Source organism: Quercus suber, unplaced genomic scaffold (assembly GCF_002906115.3).
Source record: "Quercus suber isolate HL8 unplaced genomic scaffold, Cork oak 2.0 scaffold_23, whole genome shotgun sequence".
Taxonomy (NCBI): Eukaryota; Viridiplantae; Streptophyta; class Magnoliopsida; order Fagales; family Fagaceae; genus Quercus; species Quercus suber.
The window spans coordinates 1,189,105-1,209,025 of record NW_027069488.1 but is presented as its reverse complement, the minus strand read 5'-3'; the positions used below and the strand labels follow the sequence as shown (position 1 = coordinate 1,209,025).

Below are 19,921 nucleotides of genomic sequence, written 5' to 3'. Positions count from 1 at the left end.
TTTAAAGAGCCAGTGCATCAAGTTCTGGAGAAGATCAAGAATGAACCGTACTTTAAGTGGCCGAACAAAATGGTGGGGAACCCTAAGAGGCGTAATCATAATCTCTATTACCAGTACCATCAAGACCATGGGCATACCACAGAGGATTGCAGGAGCCTATGGGATTATTTGGACCAACTGGTCCGCGAGGGTAGATTGAGACAACTCTTGCATCGCTCTAGTGGCCGAGGAGGTCAGGTGAACTCGGAGCCCCGAAGGGATAATTCTTCAAAACCTCCTTTGGGAACTATCAATGTCATCTTCGCCGCACCAGGGAGAACAGGATCCTGGCCATCCAAGGTTACTCGCAGAGGACTTTGGCCATGGTCCGAAGAGAGTTAGACCGAATACTCAACCGGTTTTAGGGTTCTCGGACGAAGACAAGATTGGAACTATCCAACCCTATAATGACGCTTTAGTAATCACCCTCAGAATTGGAGGGTATGATGTGAAGAGGGTAATGGTGGACCAGGGTAGCACGGTAGAGATAATGTATCCTGATCTCTACAAGGGGTTGAACTTGAAACCTGATGACTTGACACCATACAACTCTCCCTTGGTGAGTTTTCAAGGAAGAGTAGTTACCCCGAAGGGCCAAATACGATTACCTATGCAAACTGGCTCAGAGGTAGTAGAGGTGGATATCATCATTGTAGATGTATATTCGCCCTATACGGCAATTGTAGCCAGACCTTGGCTTCATACACTAGAGGCTGTCTCCTCTACTTTACATCAGAAAGTTAAGTATCCATCTTGTTAGGTTCTAAAGGTTTAGGAATTTATGTATTTAGAACTCTAATTTGTAATATTGGCAAACCATGATCAAAACAATATGTTTAGTCTTGTTATAGTGTGCTCAAAGTTGTTCAATTATTGTAAAGTTGGAATCGAGAGACTGCAGATGCATTGGGGCATTTCGGTTTGGCTCTATCGATCGAAGAATAGATTCGATCGATCGAAAATCGACCAGAATGCGTTTTCTGCAGAATTTCCAACTCAGCCCTAACTCATTAAACGTTTAGGGTTTTATGTTTTTTCCCTAGGTATATAAGGTAAAACCCTAGCCACGTTTTTAGTGTTGCTCCAGTTTTATTGTTGCTCATACATTGTTGTTTTGTGTAAATCTCTTGTGAGATCTAGAGGAGCTTTCCTTTACACAAAGCTTAGGGTTTTCAAGTTAGAGATAGTATCAATATCTTGATGATCAACTTGGTTGCTACCATCGAAGTTTAAAGAATATCAAGCGTGGGTGCTTGTAGCTGATTGAAGAATCCAAGAAAGAAGGAGTCCGTGGATTCGGAGCTTGCACGTGGTCGTGTCAATAAGTTCTACTGGTGGGTAGCGTTAGGAAGTTAAGCGGGGAGCTTGTAGTCCTTCTGTATGAACTTCGATTCTTTTGCATAGTGGATTCAGGTTTACCTTGAGTATAGCTAGGTCAAATCCTTCCCAGGTTTTTACCGTGTGGTTTCCTGGGTGATCATATCATTGTGTCTTTTACTATTCCGCTGCTTTATTATTTTGATATGATTATTTGATTGCTTTAACCTAGAATTGCATAATTTGACTAAGTAACAACTTGGCTAATTAAACTAGGCTAACCAATCCGGTTGTTTTAAGGGGTCTAAAATCGTTCAAGTGGTATCAGAGCAGGTAGCTCTTTTGTTGGAGATTTCTTGATCTCTGAGCTGATCCTTGACCCCTGTTGTCATGGAGCATGGACACTCTCTGTTTGTTCCTCCTCATTTTGATGGGAACAACTATGCTTATTGGAAAGTAAGGATAAAAGCATTCTTGAAATCCATTGATGAGAGAGGCTGGAATTCCGTTGAGTACGGATGGGAGAAGCCCACTACTCCTGTGAGTGAGTGGCAAACTTCTGAAAAAGAAGCAGCTGGCTTCAATAGCAAAGCTATGAATGCCATCTTCAATGCTGTTTCCATGGAGGAATTTAAGAGGATCTCTAATGTTGAGGTTGCTCATATTGCTTGGAAAATCCTCCAAACTGTACATGAAGGCACAAAGGCAGTTAAGATCAATAAATTGCAACAATTGACTTCTAGATTTGAAAGCATTAGAATGTCTGATGATGAATCTTTTGATGAATTCTATGATCAACCTAAAATTGTTAGGAAGATTCTTAGATCCTTAACTGAAGACTTTAGACCCAAAGTGACTACCATTACTGAAAGCAAGGATGTGGACTCCATCCCTGTTGATGAGCTTGTAGGATCTCTTCAGTCCTATGAGTCTGGCCTACCTAAAGTGAACAAATCCAAATCAATGGCTCTTAAGTCAGTTGATGATGTTGATGGTGGTGGATTTGATGATGAGCTCTCTGCTACAGAGATTGCCTATCTTGCCAAAAATTTCAAAAACTTTCTTAGAAATACCAACAGAAAGGCAAGAGGTACATACACTGCTGAACCTAGAAATTTTAGGAAGAATGATCCTACTAAGGTTAATAACCTTGAAAAACCTAAAGAAAAAGTTGGTCAATCTTCAAATAATTCTTTGGGTCCTCAGTGTTTTGGGTGTCAAGGGTATGGTCATGTGAAATCTGAATGTCCTACATTCTTGAGGACTAAGGGTAAAGCTATGGCTGTAACCCTTAGCGATAATAAGGTTTCTAATGATGAGTCCGGATGTGATGAGGATGGAAACTTCATTGCTTTCACTGCTACTGCTGTAGTCAATGAAAGCATATCTGTTGAAGAGAACCCTTCTGATGGGGAACTCTCTGAGGATGCATATCTTCAAGAGGCCTACAATAAACTCTGCAAAATTGCTACTAGGGATGCTATGAATGTAGAACTTTGCCTGAAGAAAATTGATTCTCTTGAGCTTGAAAAGAAAAATTTGCTTGTTAAACTGTTTGATGCTAATGATCTTTTGAACAATGTTAAATCTGAGAACATGCTTTTGCTTAATAAAGTTAAAACTCTGGAACATGATTTATCTGTTGCTAGATCTGCTAGTTCTAAACTTGATCACATGCTGAATGTTCAAAAGTATCCTTTTGATAAATCTGGATTAGGTTATGTTGAAAGCATTTTTGACTTTGCACCGCATTCCACGAATTTTGTTCCTTCTTCTTCTTCTAAACCTTCGGTGAGTGAGGTTGTGAGTGAAACTGTCAAACCACCTGTGAGTGAGGTAGTCAAACCCGTAGAAGTTTCACCTCCTAAGAAGATTAGGGTTGATTTGAGAGAAACTAAACCTACCCTTTCTAAGGACAAGATGCATGGTAAACCTGCTTGGGTTTGTCATTTTTGTGGTAAGTCTGGACACATTCGTCCTAACTGTTACAAGCTTCAAGCTACTAAGAGAGCAAACAAACCAAAAGTGTCTGTGTCTCAAGCAAAGATCCTATGGCACTTATTGGTGAATTGGTAAAGGTTTGAACCTTTATTCCAATCCTGGAGTTGGAAATCACTCGAATGTGAATAAGAACTCCAATGCTCGTGATGCATCTAAAAGGTTTTGATGCAAAAGACTCGACCTAATGAGTCTTTCTGACATGTCCTTGTGCTTCATTGCTCATTCCTTGTGACCATTGTTCTTTGGTTTTGTGTTTCTTCTTTTTTTGTTTCTAGGATTTGCATTGCATTACATTCATGCATTTCATTCTAGGATTTATTTGTTTTCTCTTAAATAAAAAAAAAAAAAAAAAAGGAGAAAGCAAAAATTATGTTTGACACTATTTTTCTTGATTTTTGAAAAACAAGGTTGGTCTATCTTTTTACACATGTCATGTCTTGTGTACCTTGTTTAACTTTGATGAACTTATTCATTGCACTTGACTAGTTGAAACTTTGTAGTGCATGTTGTGTGGGAAAGATGTGTGTGGTTTTTAATCACTTTGTCTTAATCATGAAGTCATATGTTATTTGACTGTCGGACTTGATTCTTTTGAGAAAGGCATAAATAACCATCTCACCACTGTTCACTAGCCAATCATGAACACCTTAGTGCATATCATAAGATTTTGTGCTCGAGAAAGTGCAGCACATGCACAAAAAGAACATAAGGAGTAGCCTCAATTAAATTAAAATTGGTGTGTACTATTAGGCTTAATGCCAATTCACTTAATTCAAACTGGTGTGTACTATTAGGCTGAATACCATTTCATACAAATAAGAGGCAAAAATTCAAGAAACTTACATGATTGCAAGCTTTTGTTCTAGGAGATGTGGGAGTTATAGGATGTAACTCTTTAGGTGATAGTCTCTTTTAAATTCTATGTGATGAATTGTGTAGACTTTGTGTTTGATTGCTATTCACATATCACCTCACATGTATCTCAAGTTTCTGCTAGTATCACACACTACACAAGTTACTCTTTGTTAAACACTGTACATGCTAGTGTGTGTGTTTTTGGTCTGACCAACCAAGTTTGAAAATATCTTGAGACTTGTGCCGAACATATTTGTTGCTTGAGAAAATTCAATGGGAGAATGATTGAAACTTGTGTTTGACAAAATTGGGTTTAAAATTTTGGGTTTTGAAAAAGTATTCCATCTCATACTCATGCATTTTGCTTTCATTGTTTAATGCTTTGAGGAGTTGATTTTTAAAATTAGGTTTGTGTTTTTCAAAACTGGATTTTTCTCAAAATTTAGTGAGCCTCTGCCCATCTTAATCGATCCAGTCTGTTGTTCGATCGATCGAAAAAGTGCTCTAGTTTGTTTCAAAATGACTGGTTCATTCGATCGATCGAATGTAACTTTTCGATCGATCGAAAATCGTGGAGAAGCTTTTTAAAAAGATCAGATCTGACTTTTTCAAACACTTTTCATATCTTTTTCAAACTTTTTCTTTCTCTCTCCGACGAGGCAAGCTAAATAGTTCAGATTTTTGTCGTTTTCCTCCGAAGTTTTTGCAAAGTTTCTCTTTCCTCAAGCCGGTAAGACTCTTTTGCCCTTCTTTTTGATTTTATTTTCATGTTTTCATGCATAAATCCATGCATTTAAGGGAGATTTTTGGACTTTGCATATTGGGATTTTCTAATTGATTCAAGCTCTATTTTATGCAATTGATCATTGGGTTTTTGTGGGGACACATCATAAACATGATTCTTACTTGTTAATTTGATCAATTTTGAGTTTGTTGAAAATTTGAAAATTCTAGGGTTTGTTCTTGATCCGATTTGGGGCTTTTGTTAAATTGGGTAGAATTTGATGAAATTAGCTTGTTGTATTGATGAAATTAAGCATTATAATCTATGTGCTGAGTTTTGTAATGCTCAATTCATCAATTTGTTTAAAAATTTCAACAAGTGGTTTTCAATTTTTTGGAGTTTTTAATTAGAAATTCCCTGCTCAAGCCAATTTTGTCAATTTAATCCCAATTGAACTTAATTGCTTACTGCATTAGTACACGCATCATGGCATTGTATCTGTTCATGCATCATATAGATTTTCATTCTATTGTTTTTTGTGCTAACTTGCTATCTGTCCTTGGTTGTGTTTTCTTGTGTTATTTTGGTTTTCTCTTTATGTCTCTGTCCTTTCCTTAGCATCATGCCTAGGAAGACTAGAGCCTGTAGGTCTATTCCCTCTTCTTCTCCATCCCCTCCTTCTGTTGACCGTGTGAGGTTTCCGAGTGAGAAAAACCAAGAGCTTTTTGAGAAACTTAACCTTAAAAGAAAGATTTGGGCTGAGCATTCTGTTCTGTTAGATGAACTTGATCCTGCCATTAGGGCTAACTTTGAGCGTCGGGGCTGATTACCCTTGTTGGATGTTTCTGATCCTCCTCTACCTTCTGCCTTGATTAGAGAGTTCTTTTCGAACATCTCTATCCGCATCTATGATTCCAACACTTTAGTAAAGAGTTGGATACGAGGCGTAGAGTATACCATTACTCCTCAGGTAGTGGCTGATGCTCTAGGGGTACCGTTGGTTAGGAATCCTGTCTATCCATATGACGAGTCTCCCGAGTTGAGCGACGTTTTGTCTTACATCACTGGGACTTCTATCCAATGGGGTTCTGATCCTAGGATCACTTCTGCTGAGCTCTCCGGATTGCACTATCTGTTCTTAAAAGAGCGTGTCATTCCATCTGGCCCATTTCTCATGTTCACACCATTCCTCTTGAGAGGTGTGTATTTTTGTACGCTCTGGTTGCTGATGCTCCTATTAGTTTTCCCCATCTCTTTCTTCGTTCTTTGAACAATGTTTATAGGAGTTCATTTACCTCACATGCTCTTGTTCATCCTATTTTCTTTCATAGGATTTTGCTCTATCTTGATTTTAGTGACTTCCCTTTCTCTGAGCCCGTTCATGTAATAGCTCCCATAGGTGCGTCTTTTCTTAGACAGAGGGCCGCTCATCTTCGAGCTGGTTCTAAATACCCTAGGTCTGAGCCGTCTAATAGCGCACCTCCTTCTTCTTCTTCTACAGGTCTTGCTGGTGAAGATGTTCCTGATCCAGTTAGTGATGATGCTGCTGCTGCTGATGTTCCTCCACCTCCTTCGACTGACTTTGATGTTCGTCGTACTCTAGAGATTGTCATGACCGTTCAGGTGGCTCATGGTCAGATTTTGGTGGACTTACTAGATGAGATTCGTGCTCTCCGAGCCGACTTAACGCGACTTCATTCACCCTCACCACCTTCTTTTGATGACGACCTATAATTGCCCTTTGGCATTCCGTCACAAAAAGGGGGAGTGGAATTTTACTTTTTGAGAGGAGCTTGTGGAGTTTTTAGATTGTATCTAGGTGCTTCACTATGTATATCATTTTTGGGGTATTCATGTTAGGGGGAGTAACATTGATTGATATTCATGTTGTTTTTTCATTGATTCTTGTTGCTTTGTGATTCACTACTTATTGATTTATATTTATGAGTTGTTCATTCATATATGTCTTTATTTTGTGTTGTGTGAATCTTACAAGAATGTTATACCTGTTGTTTTACTCTTTTCTGTCACACATGCGTTTATGCGTTTGTTGAGTATTTCAGGAATATACAGGTTGATTCAACTAAGCTGCTGTCTACACTTGCAACCAATGGATAGTAGTTAGGGTTGAATTTGAAGTTTATGAGCATTATTTTTGTAAAGGGCTTTTTACTTGTAAAACTTTGAGCTTTTAATTAGGGTTTTGTCACGGATTGCCAAAGGGGGAGTTTGTTAGGTTCTAAAGGTTTAGGAATTTATGTATTTAGAACTCTAATTTGTAATATTGGCAAATCATGATCAAAACAATATGTTTAGTCTTGTTATAGTGTGCTCAAAGTTGTTCAATTATTGTAAAGTTGGAATCGAGAGACTGCAGATGCATTGGGGCATTTCAGTCTGGCTCGATCGATCGAAGAATAGATTCGATCGATCGAAAATCGACCAGAATGCGTTTTCTGCAGAATTTCCAACTCAGCCCTAACTCATTAAACGTTTAGGGTTTTATTTTTTTACCCTAGGTATATAAGGTAAAACCCTAGCCACGTTTTCAGTGTTGCTCCAGTTGTATTGTTGCTCATACATTGCTGTTTTGTGTAAATCTTTTGTGAGATCTAGAGGAGCTTTCCTTTACACAAAGCTTAGGGTTTTCAAGTTAGAGATAGTATCAATATCTTGATGATCAACTTGGTTGCTACCATTGAAGCTTAAAGAATATCAAGCGTGGGTGCTTGTAGCTGATTGAAGAATCCAAGAAAGAAAGAATCCGTGGATTCGGAGCTTGCACGTGGTCGTGTCAGTAAATTCTACTGGTGGGTAGCATTAGGAAGTCAAGCGGGGAGCTTGTAGTCCTTCTGTATGAACTTCGATTCTTTCGCATAGTGGATTCAAGTTTACCTTGAGGATAGCTAGGTCAAATCCTCCCCAGGTTTTTACCGTGTGGTTTCCTGGGTGATCATATCATTGTGTCTTTTACTATTCCGCTGCTTTATTATTTTGATATGATTATTTGATTGCTTTAACCTAGAATTGCATAATTTGACTAAGTAACAACTTGGCTAATTAAACTAGGCTAACCAATCTGGTTGTTTTAAGGGGTCTAAAACCATTCACATCTGAAGGTCAGGTTAACGAAATCTTGGGAGATCAATCTATGGCGAGACAATGCTTAGTGGCTGCCATCTAGCATAAGCCCGAAGTTGAGTCCTTGGCCCAGGCTGGAATGGGTTTATAGCAATCAAAACTGCTAGCATTGCACACTAACGATTCAGACGAGGGTGCGAGATGTGAAGATTTGATAAAAGTTGCTATCAAAGACGATCTAGAGAAGTTCTTTCAAGTCAAATCTTAATTACCTCTTCAGGAGAAGGAAGCACTTATAGAATTCCTTAAGAGAAACATCGATGTATTTGCTTGGAATGCTTATAAAGCCCCGGGGGTGGATCTAGAATTCATATGTCATTATCTAAAAGTCAACCCATTAATCACCCCTAAAAAGCAGCCTCCTCGGCGCCCATCTAGGGAACATGCTGATGTAGTACAAGAGGAGCTAATGAAGCTTAAGCAAGCTGGGGCTATTATTTTATCCTGAATGGCTAGCCAATACTGTAGTGGTAAAGAAGAAGAATGGGAAATGGCGAGTATGTATAGACTTCACTAACTTGAATAAGGCTTGCCCCAAGGATCCTTTTCCTATGCCCAAGATAGACCAGCTAGTGGATGCAATAGTTGGTCATCCTCGGATGAGTTTTCTGGATACCTTCCAAGGTTATCACCAAATACCGTTAGCCTTGGAGGATTAGGAGAAGACTGCCTTTATCAACCTTATTGGGAACTACCACTACAAAGTGATGCCATTTGGTTTGAAAAATACGGAATCCACCTATCAAAGAATGATGACGAGGATGTTTAAGCCACAGTTGGGTAAAAATATCGAAGTTTACATAGATGACATAGTAGTGAAAAGCAAGATCGTTTCTAAGCATGTAAAAGACCTTGAAAACATCTTTGAAGTTCTAAGAAGGTACAAGCTGTGCCTAAACGCCTCCAAATGCTCATTTGGTGTGGGATTAGGCAAGTTCTTGGGGTACATGGTGACTCACAGGAGAATTGAGGTTAACCCCGATCAGATAAAGGCCATCAACAATTTACTAGCTCCTCGGAATCCCAAAGAAGTTCAGAAACTGACTGGAATGACTGCTGCCTTGAACCAATTCATCTCTCGATCAGCAGATAGGTGTAGATATTTCTTCTCGTTGATCAACAAATGGAAGGAATTTGAGTGGATTGAAGAATGCACTGTGGTCTTTCAGCAGCTTAAAGACTATCTAGCTTGGCCACCAATCATGTCCAGTCCTGAGCTAGATGAAGTCTTGTTTGCCTACATTGCTGTAGCTCCCTATGCTGTGAGCTTGGTGTTAATACGAGCAGATTGTGGTGTGCAAAGGCCAGTCTATTATGTAAGTAAGTCGCTACATGAAGCCAAGATCCGTTATTTGCCACTGGAGAAAGCTATCCTGACAGTGGTGCTTGGTACACGGAAGCTACCTCATTATTACTAAGCCCATACAGTCATTGTTCTCACCCAGCTCTCACTCAAGGCTATACTCCAAAGTGCTGACTACATCGAGAGGATTGCTAAATGGGGCACAATCTTATGGGCTTTTGATATCAAATACATGCCTCGCACATCAGTCAAGGGCTAGGTCCTTGCGAATTTAATGGCCGAGTTCATGGAGCCCCATTTAGAAGAAGTAACGCCAACACCGGACATGGATTAAAAATCAGTTGGCATGATTTCTCAATAAGGCCTCTCACATTGGGAAGTGTACGTGGATGGCGCAGTGAACTAGAAAGGTTCTGGAGTTGGGTTAGTGCTGATATCCCCTAAAAGAATCGTCATTGAAAAGTCGTTAAGGCTGGACTTCTCAGCAACAAATAATGAGGTCGAGTATGAAGCTCTAGTAGCGGGAATGACCATGGTTCAAAAGATGGGAGAAAAGTCAGTAGAGGTGTTCTTGGACTCTAGGTTAGTCGTTGGTTAAGTATAAGGTGAGTTTAAGGCGAAAGATGAAAGGATGCAGGGGTATTTGAGCCGAGTTAAATGTCTGCAATCGGAGTTCGAATATTTTAATTTGCTGCACATCCCCAGAAATGGTAATGCACATGCAGATTCTTTGGCCATGCTCGCTACCTCCTCGGCGCAAGATTTGCCAAGAGTTATCCTCGTCGAGGACTTGCATGGGCCTACGGAGGCAAAAAGAGAGGTAGTCCAAGTTCATCAAATAAGAGTTGAACTTAGCTGGATGGATCTTATTATTAAATTCTTGAAGGAAGATATCTTGCCTGAAGAAAGGTTGGAAGCTGAAAAAGTTCAGAGGAAGGCAACCAGATTCTGGCTATCTGAGGACCAAAAACTATATAAACGCTCCTATTCTGGACCATACTTATTATGCATGCATCCTGAAGCAGCTGAGTTATTACTAGAAGAATTACATGAAGGAATCTGTGAGAGCCATACTGGAGGTAGATCCTTGGCTCACCGAGCTATTACTCAAAAAATGTGAATACGTCAAAAAATGTGACCAGTGTCAACGGTTTGCTCCAAACATACATCAACCAGGTGGAGTTCTTAATCCATTATCCAGCCCGTGGCCATTTACTCAATGGGGCTTAGATATTGTGGGTCCATTCCCTAAGGCAACAGGAAACAAGAAATACCTTCTGGTCGACACAGATTATTTTACCAAGTGGGTTGAAGCTGAACCTCTAGCCAACATCAGAGACGTAGATGCAAAGAAATTTATCTGGAAAAATATTGTCACTCAGTTTGGGATTCCTCATACCCTAATCTCAGACAATGGCCTTCAATTTGATAGCAAAGTTTTCAGGATTTATTGCAGTGAAATGGGAATCATGAACAGATACTCCACCCTTGCTTATCCCCAAGGTAATGGGCACGCAGTAGCTGTTAACAAGATCATAGTAAATGGACTAAAGAAGAGACTAGACGACGCGAAGGGCAAATGGGTGGAAAAACTGCCACATGTACTTTGGGCATACAAAACTATGCCTCGTAGGTCTACTAGAGAAACCTCATTTTCAATGGGCTGAAGCTGTCATACCATTAGAGACAAGGTTCCACACATTGAGAACTAGTTTGTTCAATTCGATCGGCAACAATGAGCAGCTAGAGATGATTTTGGATCTAATTGAGGAAAGGAGAGAAAATGCAATGGTCCAATTGGCATATTATCAACAAAAACTCAGATAGGGCTATGCTGCCAACGTAAAGTTAAGGCCTCTAGAACCTGGTGACTTGATGCTCAAGAAATTTATGGGCACTACAAAGAACCCAGCTTGGGGAAAGTTAAGACCCAATTGGGAAGGGTCATATCGTATTACCTCAGGGGCCGGCATTAGGGCGTATTTCCTAGAAGATTTAGATAGTCATGTAATACCACGCCCCTAGAATGTAAACAACCTTAAAAGATACTATTAATAATCGGGTCTTTTCTTTAATCAATATGTCAATTTATTATATAAAGTTTTTATAAGTGTTTAAACTTAAATCCAATCATACCTAAAGTCTTCAGACCAGATGATTTAGGTTAGTTAACACTCGTTCACAATTTTCTTGTGTTTAAACTTAAATTCAATCTTGCCTGAAGTTCTCGGACCAGATGATTTGGGTTAGTTAACACTCGTTCACAATTCTCCTAAGTGTTTAAACTTAAATCTAATCATACCTGAAATCCTCGGACCAAATGATTTGGGTTAGTTAACACTCGTTCACAATTTTCCTAAGTGTTTAAACTTAAATCCAATCATACCTGAAATCCTCGGACCAAATGATTTGGGTTAGTTAACACTCGTTCACAATTCCCTTGTGTGTTTAAACTTAAATCCAATCATGCCTAAAGTCCTCGAACTAGATGATTTGGGTTAGTTAACACTCATTCACAATTCCCCTGTGTGTTTAAACTTAAATCCAATCATGCCTGAAGTCCTTAGACCAGATGATTTGGGTTAGTTAACACTCGTTCACAATTCTCCTAAGTGTTTAAACTTAAATCCAATCATGCCTAAAGTCCTCGGACCAGATGATTTGGGTTAGTTAACACTCGTTCATAATTCTCCTGTGTGTTTAAACTTAAATCCAATCATGCCCCTGAAGTCCTCAGACCAGATGATTTGGGTTAGTTAACACTCGTTCACAATTCCCCTGTGTGTTTAAACTTAAATCCAATCATGCCCCTGAAGTCCTCAGACCAGATGATTTGGGTTAGTTAACACTCGTTCACAATTCTCCTAAGTGTTTAAACTTAAATCCAATCATGCTTGAAGTCCTCGAACCAGATGATTTGGATTAGTTAACACTTGTTCACAATTCCCCTGTGTTTAAACTTAAATCTAATCATGCCTGAAGTCCTCGGACCAGATGATTTGGGTTAGTTAACACTCATTCACAATTCTCCTAAGTGTTTAAACTTAAATCCAATCAGGCCTGAAGTCCTCAGGTTTGGGTTAGTTAACACCTCCATACAGTTATTATTAATACTTAAACTTAAATGAATCATGCCTGAAATTCTCGGATGTATTTAAATGAACTCTAACTTATGATAGGCCTCTTTAGTCATATATCTAATTCAAAATCAATGCTCAATAACATTTTCTGTAAAGGCTCGAAAAGATCTGTGAGACTTCCATATCATTCATGGCTGTCATTGCTTATTAATAGTTCTTATATAAAATACTTTTTTCAATATTGATTTAAGCTATTTGCATCATCAACATGACATCGTGGTTAAGTCTGCCTATATTACCGTAGTTACAAGTCATAGTTATTGGCAATAATGATGAGTCTTATAATATGTGCAACAAAGACACTAAAAATAAAAGAGAAACAATTTCATTGATTAAAAGAAAGTAGTATGCAATCCCTTACAAAAAAAAAAAAAAAAAATTCTAATACAAGTATGAAATAAAAAATCCTAAACATCTAAGCCTTCGTCTGAAGGGCCAAAGGATCAATAGCTTGACTAGACTGAGCAGCAGCAGCGTCTGGGGCTTGATTCTTAGATTCTGAAAGGGTTTTCCTTTTTTCCAAGTCTTCAACCTTATCTTGAGGAGCCTCAACTTGCTTGCCCTGATCACCAAGTTGACTAGACTCCTTGGGGGCCACAGGGTTGATAAGAAAGCCTTGACTGATCAAGGATTGCTCTGAAGCCTCTTGGAGTTGTTTGGGGGGAGAGGAATTAGAACCTGGAAGTTTGCAAATAGCAGGATCATAGTATATACTCTCAGGTTGTCTCAAGTCAGCTTCCGCAAAGATCCCAGCAGCATCAAGGGCTTTCCCCCAAGTTACATCACAGTAATCTCGGCAGACCGAGGCAAACTGCTCAGTAAGGCTGGCTTGGGTCTCTTCCACCCCTACCTTATACGCTGCCTGCCTTTCAGCCTCGATCGCCTCCTTGGCCAACTGAGCATTCTTCTCGGCCAATTTGGCATTCTCCTTGGCTTTCTGAAGCTCAATCCAAGGATCCTTCACCAGCGCTCTCTCTGTTTCCAGATTAATCTCGGTTATGTTCAGCTGCTAGCGTTGGTCTTCGGCCTGCTTCTCGGCATTTTTAAGACCTGCATCAAGGCTATTCCTCTGTTTGTTCATTTCTTTCAACTGCTCGAACAGATGAGAATAATCCTCCTTCAGATTACCCAATGATTTTTCAGCCTCAGACCGAGAGTGGGCCTTCGCTTGGGCTTCAGTATAGGCCTTTTTGTTCCACTCCTCGGCCACATAAACTTGCTGGGTAATCTGCATAGCAGAATGAAAAAATTCAATATAAAGCAGAGAAAAAGGGGACGAATAAAAAAGATCAGCATCTTAACTGAAGAAGTGGATTAGTTCACTTACCATGGCTAAATCAATTTTTAGGGATAAAAAGAGTTCATATTGGCTGAAACGCCTATAAGACTCCATGTCTCTTAGAAGGAGAAGTGGTTGCTCCAGAGCCTCGACAACGAGACTTGCTTTCCTCCCATTATAATTTCTGAGGGAGGTTTCCCAGGGGATGAAAGCACCATCCAGTTCCAGCTTAGGAGACCAGGTACGGTGTCCCTGGCGCACCTCAGCAACAAGAGAGTCATCTCAGCTATTGGTAGACGAAGCCCTTTTGCTCCGTTGGTCCTTGACTACTTTCTGTTGCTTGGTTCCTTTTGGAGGCACCACCTCCCTTTCTTCATTATTTGTGAGGGGCCTCTTCTTCTTCAGATCTGGAAATTGCTTTAAGCCGAGATTAGAATGAACCTGAGTGGGTGGTGGAGGAAACGTAACAACTGGTTGAGATGTACCAGTCTCTTTGGCCTCAGGTGCTATCTTCCTAGCCTTCATTAAGTCCCTTAAACTCATCATGTCTTCTTCTTCCGAAGAGTCTTCTAAAGGAGCTGTTATCAAAACAGGAGGGCGAACACTAGACTACCTGTCAATCTCCTCCTCGGCGTCCGAAACTTGTATCACTTGAACTCCTCCCGAAGCCTCTCCTTCAAATTTAAACTTATCAATTTGTTTCTCAAGTGAAGAGGCCGAGGAGGCGACTCTTTCCTTTGCTGCAACTAGTTCAAAAGGAACCTGTTGAACTGGTTGGATGAGTAGAGGCACACCCTGTGGATTTGGATGTGGCACGAGGGCAAGATCAAACGGAGCTAAAAAATATTTTCGAGCAACGTCTATGCAGTTGATGCAACGGTCTCCCTATCTTATCGCGTTGCCAACCGGCTGAAAATTGCTCAATTTTGGCATAAAGCCAAGAATAAGAGGAACAGCCCAGAGTTGCCCGTCTTCACTTGCAAAAAATTTCTGACCTTAGTAAGTAATTGAGCGCGGCAACATTCGTGAGGCTAAGCCGAGGAGTGATGTGTTCTTTATCTGTTAACATCATGACAAAATTCAGTCAGAGACTTGAAAATACTGATACAAAGAGAAGAAAAATTGTTAAAAAGCGAAGGTCCTAAATCTATTGTTAGGAAACCTAAATCTAGGATGTCCCACCTGGCACTCTTAGTTGGGTTGGGCAATGGAAACCGTCATGCCATGCGCCCGAGACGATTAGATAATCATCTTTCATCCTTTTGTTAGACTTGGGAAGGCAGGAGACAAGCCAAACAATGTCGGATCGGGATTTAAGATAATGTCCCACTCCCTTTTGGCTATGACATTCGTACATGTGTACTACATCAAGCCAGGTGAGTCCGAGTCCTAAATGACAATTCAAGGCGTCAATCCCTCCTAGGATCCTAAAGACATTGGGTGTGCACTGATTAGGAGAAAGCCTATGGTTACAAAGATAACTTTGGGTAACAGAACCCATAGGAAGAGTCATTCCTCCTTCTATGAAGGCTATCATAAGGATTACGACTTCTCCCTCTCTTCGATCGGTTAATATCCTTTCTAGGGGACAATACCTCAAGTTTATTCCCTGCGATATGCCGTATGTTTCCTTAAATGTCTCTATTAAGGCAGGACTATCGACGAGATACTGAAATCTACCCATTTTTTGGCTAACTAGAGGGAGGCATAAAGAGTGATAACTGGGAAATGATAGTTTGAGGGCCGAGAACATTGGCCGAGAAGAGGATGAGGGGTTTGAGGATATTAAAACTTACACAGACTGGGTTGGGGAATGATCCTTAAATCCTTGGAAGGATTTGCGTGGATTCCTACAGAAATAAGCTGGACGATTTGGAAAACTTGATGTGCTCGAATGATTGGGTTCGCTGGAGAGTAAGAGATTGTAAAGTAAAAGAGAGAAAATCTTCTTTGAGGCTTCATATAGGGGCCAGAAAGTGGGTGGGAGTTATCCCACTCAAATCTCAAGGAAAGACATCATCCGTTGGATGCAAGAGATAGAACGCCACCTGGAGTAATTAGTAGCGCTTCGTGAATACCGAAATGTCAGCAGCAATGATGAAGCACCTAAATCTATGCCCACACACGTGTAAATTCGGGTATTTTTGTGTTTTAAGCTTTTATTACGTGACAAATCAAAATCCTATTTTTTCTCCTCGGATGCGAGGGAAAAATTAAAATTTTGAGGGGCTATTGTGGCGGTAAAAGCCCAACATTATGTATTAGGCCTAGGGCCCTATTTGAAGATTATGGTGTGTTCGAAAAGATGAAAATGATTGAGAATGATTCGAGGGGGGAGAGATATACCTGGAAACGGTCAAGGAATGTAGTCCGAAGAGAGCATTGGTAGTCTGAAGAGTGTATTCTTCTCGGATATAAAGAGTCTTGGTCAAGCAGATACCTGGGAGGTTCGAGTGATCTTCCTAGCGATTCCAATGATAAGGATAAGCTTCGAGCATGTATGGAGATGATAAGAACGGAGAAATATCTAAAAGAAAAGGCTGTTACCACTGTGTTTAATGCACTGCAGCAACTTTTCTGGCCGCATTTATGTGAAGAAGTCCCCTAAACAATGCAATTTCAGCTACCACCACTCATGGAGAACTAAAGAAGATACCTGATATGACATGCACTCAAGTGAATGCATAGATAAAGAACAAGTGTACGGTGAAGATGGTTGAGAAGAAGGCTATATAAAGGGAAGAGGCCTCTAATGAGAGAGGACCGAAAAAAAGGAAGAGAAGGAGAAGAACGGTTTTACTGTAGCCTTAAGAACTGTACTCACCTTTCAATCAATAATATATCTCTTCGGACATCAACTTGTTTAGCTTCCACGTGTGTTTTTACGTTTGTTCATCCCTTAGTATCTTAACTGAACGTTGTTTAATTCACAGCCAACCCAGCTCTTTCACCCACTCTCTACAAATTCATTATTTTTGGTTCATTGGGCTCATAATCCAAACCTTTTGGGCTTGGGCCACAAATCCTGACCCTACAACTAGTAGTGTCTTCTTATCAATATTAATTAAATCTCAAAATTTTTTATCATCATGGAGCACAAAATGATAATGTAAAAAGATGATAAAATACTTACCAATAATCCAAGTTTGAATTGTACTTCATGATATTATAAAAAATAATACTAATTATCCCCAAATAGAATTAGCAATGGAATGATATGCATGAATTTTGAATGATTTCCTTCATTAAATTACTAAAAGAAAAAAAAAAGTACTAATTATTTTAAACCATTTTCAAATAAACAAACGATCAAAATGGAAAGTGGAAACTACTTTTATTAAATTTAAATATGATATAAAGTATTTTCTTAAAAAAAAAAGGACATAAAATAGCAGAACATTAAAAACTGCAAGCTGTGAACCACAAATTTATTTAAAATATATATATATATATAATAAGTACATAAAAAAAAAAAAAAAAAAAATTCTAATACAAGTATGAAATAAAAAATCCTAAACATCTAAGCCTTCGTCTGAAGGGCCAAAGGATCAACAACTTGACTAGACTGAGCAGCAGCAGCATCTGGGGCTTGGTCCTTAGATTCTGAAAGGGTTTTCCTTTTTTCCAAGTCTTCAACCTTATCTTGAGGAGCCTCAGCTTGCTTGCCCTGATCACCAAGTTGACTAGACTCCTTGGGGGCCTCAGGGTTGATAAGAAGGCCTTGACCGATCAAGGATTACTCTGAAGCCTCATGGAGTTGTTTGGGGGGAGAGGAATCAGAACCTGGGAGTTCGCAAATAGCAGGATCATAGTATATACTCTCAGGTTGTCTCAAGTCAGCTTCCACAGAGATTCCAGCAGCATCAAGGGCTTTTCCCCAATTTACATCACAGTAATCTCGGCAGACCGAGGCAAACTGCTTAGTAAGGCTGGCTTGGGTCTCCTCCACCCCTAGCTTATACGCTGCCTGCCTTTCAGACTCGATTGCCTCCTTGGCCAACTGAACATTCTTCTCGGCCAATTTGGCATTCTCCTTGGCTTTCTGAAGCTCAATCCGAAGATCCTTCACCAGCGCTCTCTCTGTTTCCAGATTAATCTCGGTTATGTTCAGCTGCTGGCGTTGGTCTTCGGCCTGCTTCTCGGCATTTTTAAGTCCTGCATCAAGGCTATTCCTCTGTTTGGTCATTTCTTTCAACTGCTCGGACAGATGAGAATAATCCTCCTTCAGATTACTCAATGATTTTTCAGCCTCAGACCGAGAGTGGGCCTTCGCTTGGGCTTCAGTATAGGCTTTTTGTTCCACTCCTCGGCCACATAAACTTGCTGGGTAATCTGCATAGCAGAATGAAAAAATTCAATATAAAGCAGAGAAAAAGGGGACGAATAAAAAAGATCAGCATCTTCATTGAAGAAGTGGATTAGTTCACTTACCATGGCTAAATCAATTTTTAGGGATAAAAAGAGTTCATATTGGCTGAAGCGCCTGTAAGACTCCATGTCTCTTGGAAGGAGAAGTGATTGCTCTAGAGCCTCGACAACGAGACTTGCTTTCCTCCCATTATAATTTCTGAGGGAGGTTTCCCAGGGGATGAAAGCACCATCCAGTTCCAGCTTAGGAGACCAGGTACGGTGTCCCTGGCGCACCTCAGCAACAAGAGAGTCATCTCGGCTATTGGTAGACGAAGCCCTTTTGCTCTGTTGGTCCTTGACTACTTTCTGTTGCTTGATTCCTTTTGGAGGCACCACCTCCCTTTCTTCATTATTTGTGAGGGGCCTCTTTTTCTTCGGATCTGGAAATTGCTTTAAGCCGAGATTAGAATGAACCTGAGGGGGTGGTGGAGGAAAAGTAACAACTAGTTGAGATGTACCAGTCCCTTTGGCCTCAGGTGCTATCTTCCTAGCCTTCATTAAGTCCCTTAAACTCGTCATGTCTTCTTCTTCCGAAGAGTCTTCTAAAGGAGCTGTTATCAAAACAGGAGGGCGAACACTAGACTACCTGTCAATCTCCTCCTCGGCGTCCGAAACTTGTATCACTTGAACTCCTCCCGAAGCCTCTCCTTCAAATTTAAACTTATCAATTTGTTCCTCAAGTGAAGAGGCCGAGGAGGCGACTCTTTCCTCTGCTGCAATTGGTTCAAAAGGAACATGTTGAACTGGTTGGATGAGTAGAGACACACCCTGTGGATTTGGATGTGGCACGAGGGCAAGATCAAACGGAGCTAAAAAATATTTTCGAGCAACGTCTATGCAATTGATGCAATGGTCTCCCTATCTTATCGCGTTGCCGACTGGCTGAAAATTGCTCAATTTTGGCATAAAGCCAAGAATAAGAGGAATAGCCCGGAGTTGCCTGTCTTCACTTACAAAAAATTTCTGACCTTAGTAAATAATTGAGCGCAGCAACATTCGTGAGGCTAAGCCGAGGAGTGATGTGTTCTTTATCTGTTAACATCACGACAAAATTCAGTCAGAGACTTGAAAATACTGATACAAAGAGAAGAAAAATTGTTAAAAAGCGAAGGTCCTAAATCTATTGTTAGGAAACCTAAATCTAGGATGTCCCAACTGGCACTCCTAGTTGGGTTGGGCAATGGAAACCGTCATGCCATGCGCCTGAGACGATCAGATAGTCGTCTTTCATCCCTTTTGGCTATGACATTCGTACATGTGTACTACGTCAAGCCAGGTGAGTCCGAGTCCTAAATGACGATTCAAGGCGTCAATCCCTCTTAGGATCCAAAAGACATTGGGTGCGCACTGATTAGGAGAAAGCCTATGGTTACAAAGATAACTTTGGGTAACAGAACCCATAGGAAGAGTTATTCCTCCTTCTATGAAGGCTATCATAAGGATTACGACTTCTCCCTCTCTTCAGTCAGTTAATATCCTTTCTGGGGGACAGTACCTCAAGTTTATTCCCTGCAGTATGCCGTATGTTTCCTTAAATGTCTCTATTAAGGCAGGACTATCAATGAGATACTGAAATCTACCCATTTTTTGGCTAACTAGAGGGAGGCACAGAGAGTGATAACTAGGAAATGAGAGTTTGAGGGCCGAGAACATTGGCCGAGAAGAGGATGAGGGGTTCGAGGATATTAAAACTTACACAGACTGGGTTGGGG

At 40.3% G+C, this 19,921-nt stretch overlaps 1 protein-coding gene across 1 annotated transcript; it reads left to right on the top strand.

Moving 5' to 3' along the window:
* Positions 1–292: 292 nt before the first annotated feature.
* LOC136064302 (uncharacterized) lies at positions 293–799 on the top strand. Its single transcript, XM_065765878.1, has one exon. It carries the CDS (start codon positions 293–295, stop codon positions 797–799), a length of 507 nt encoding a protein of 168 aa, XP_065621950.1.
* Positions 800–19,921: the final 19,122 nt, after the last annotated feature.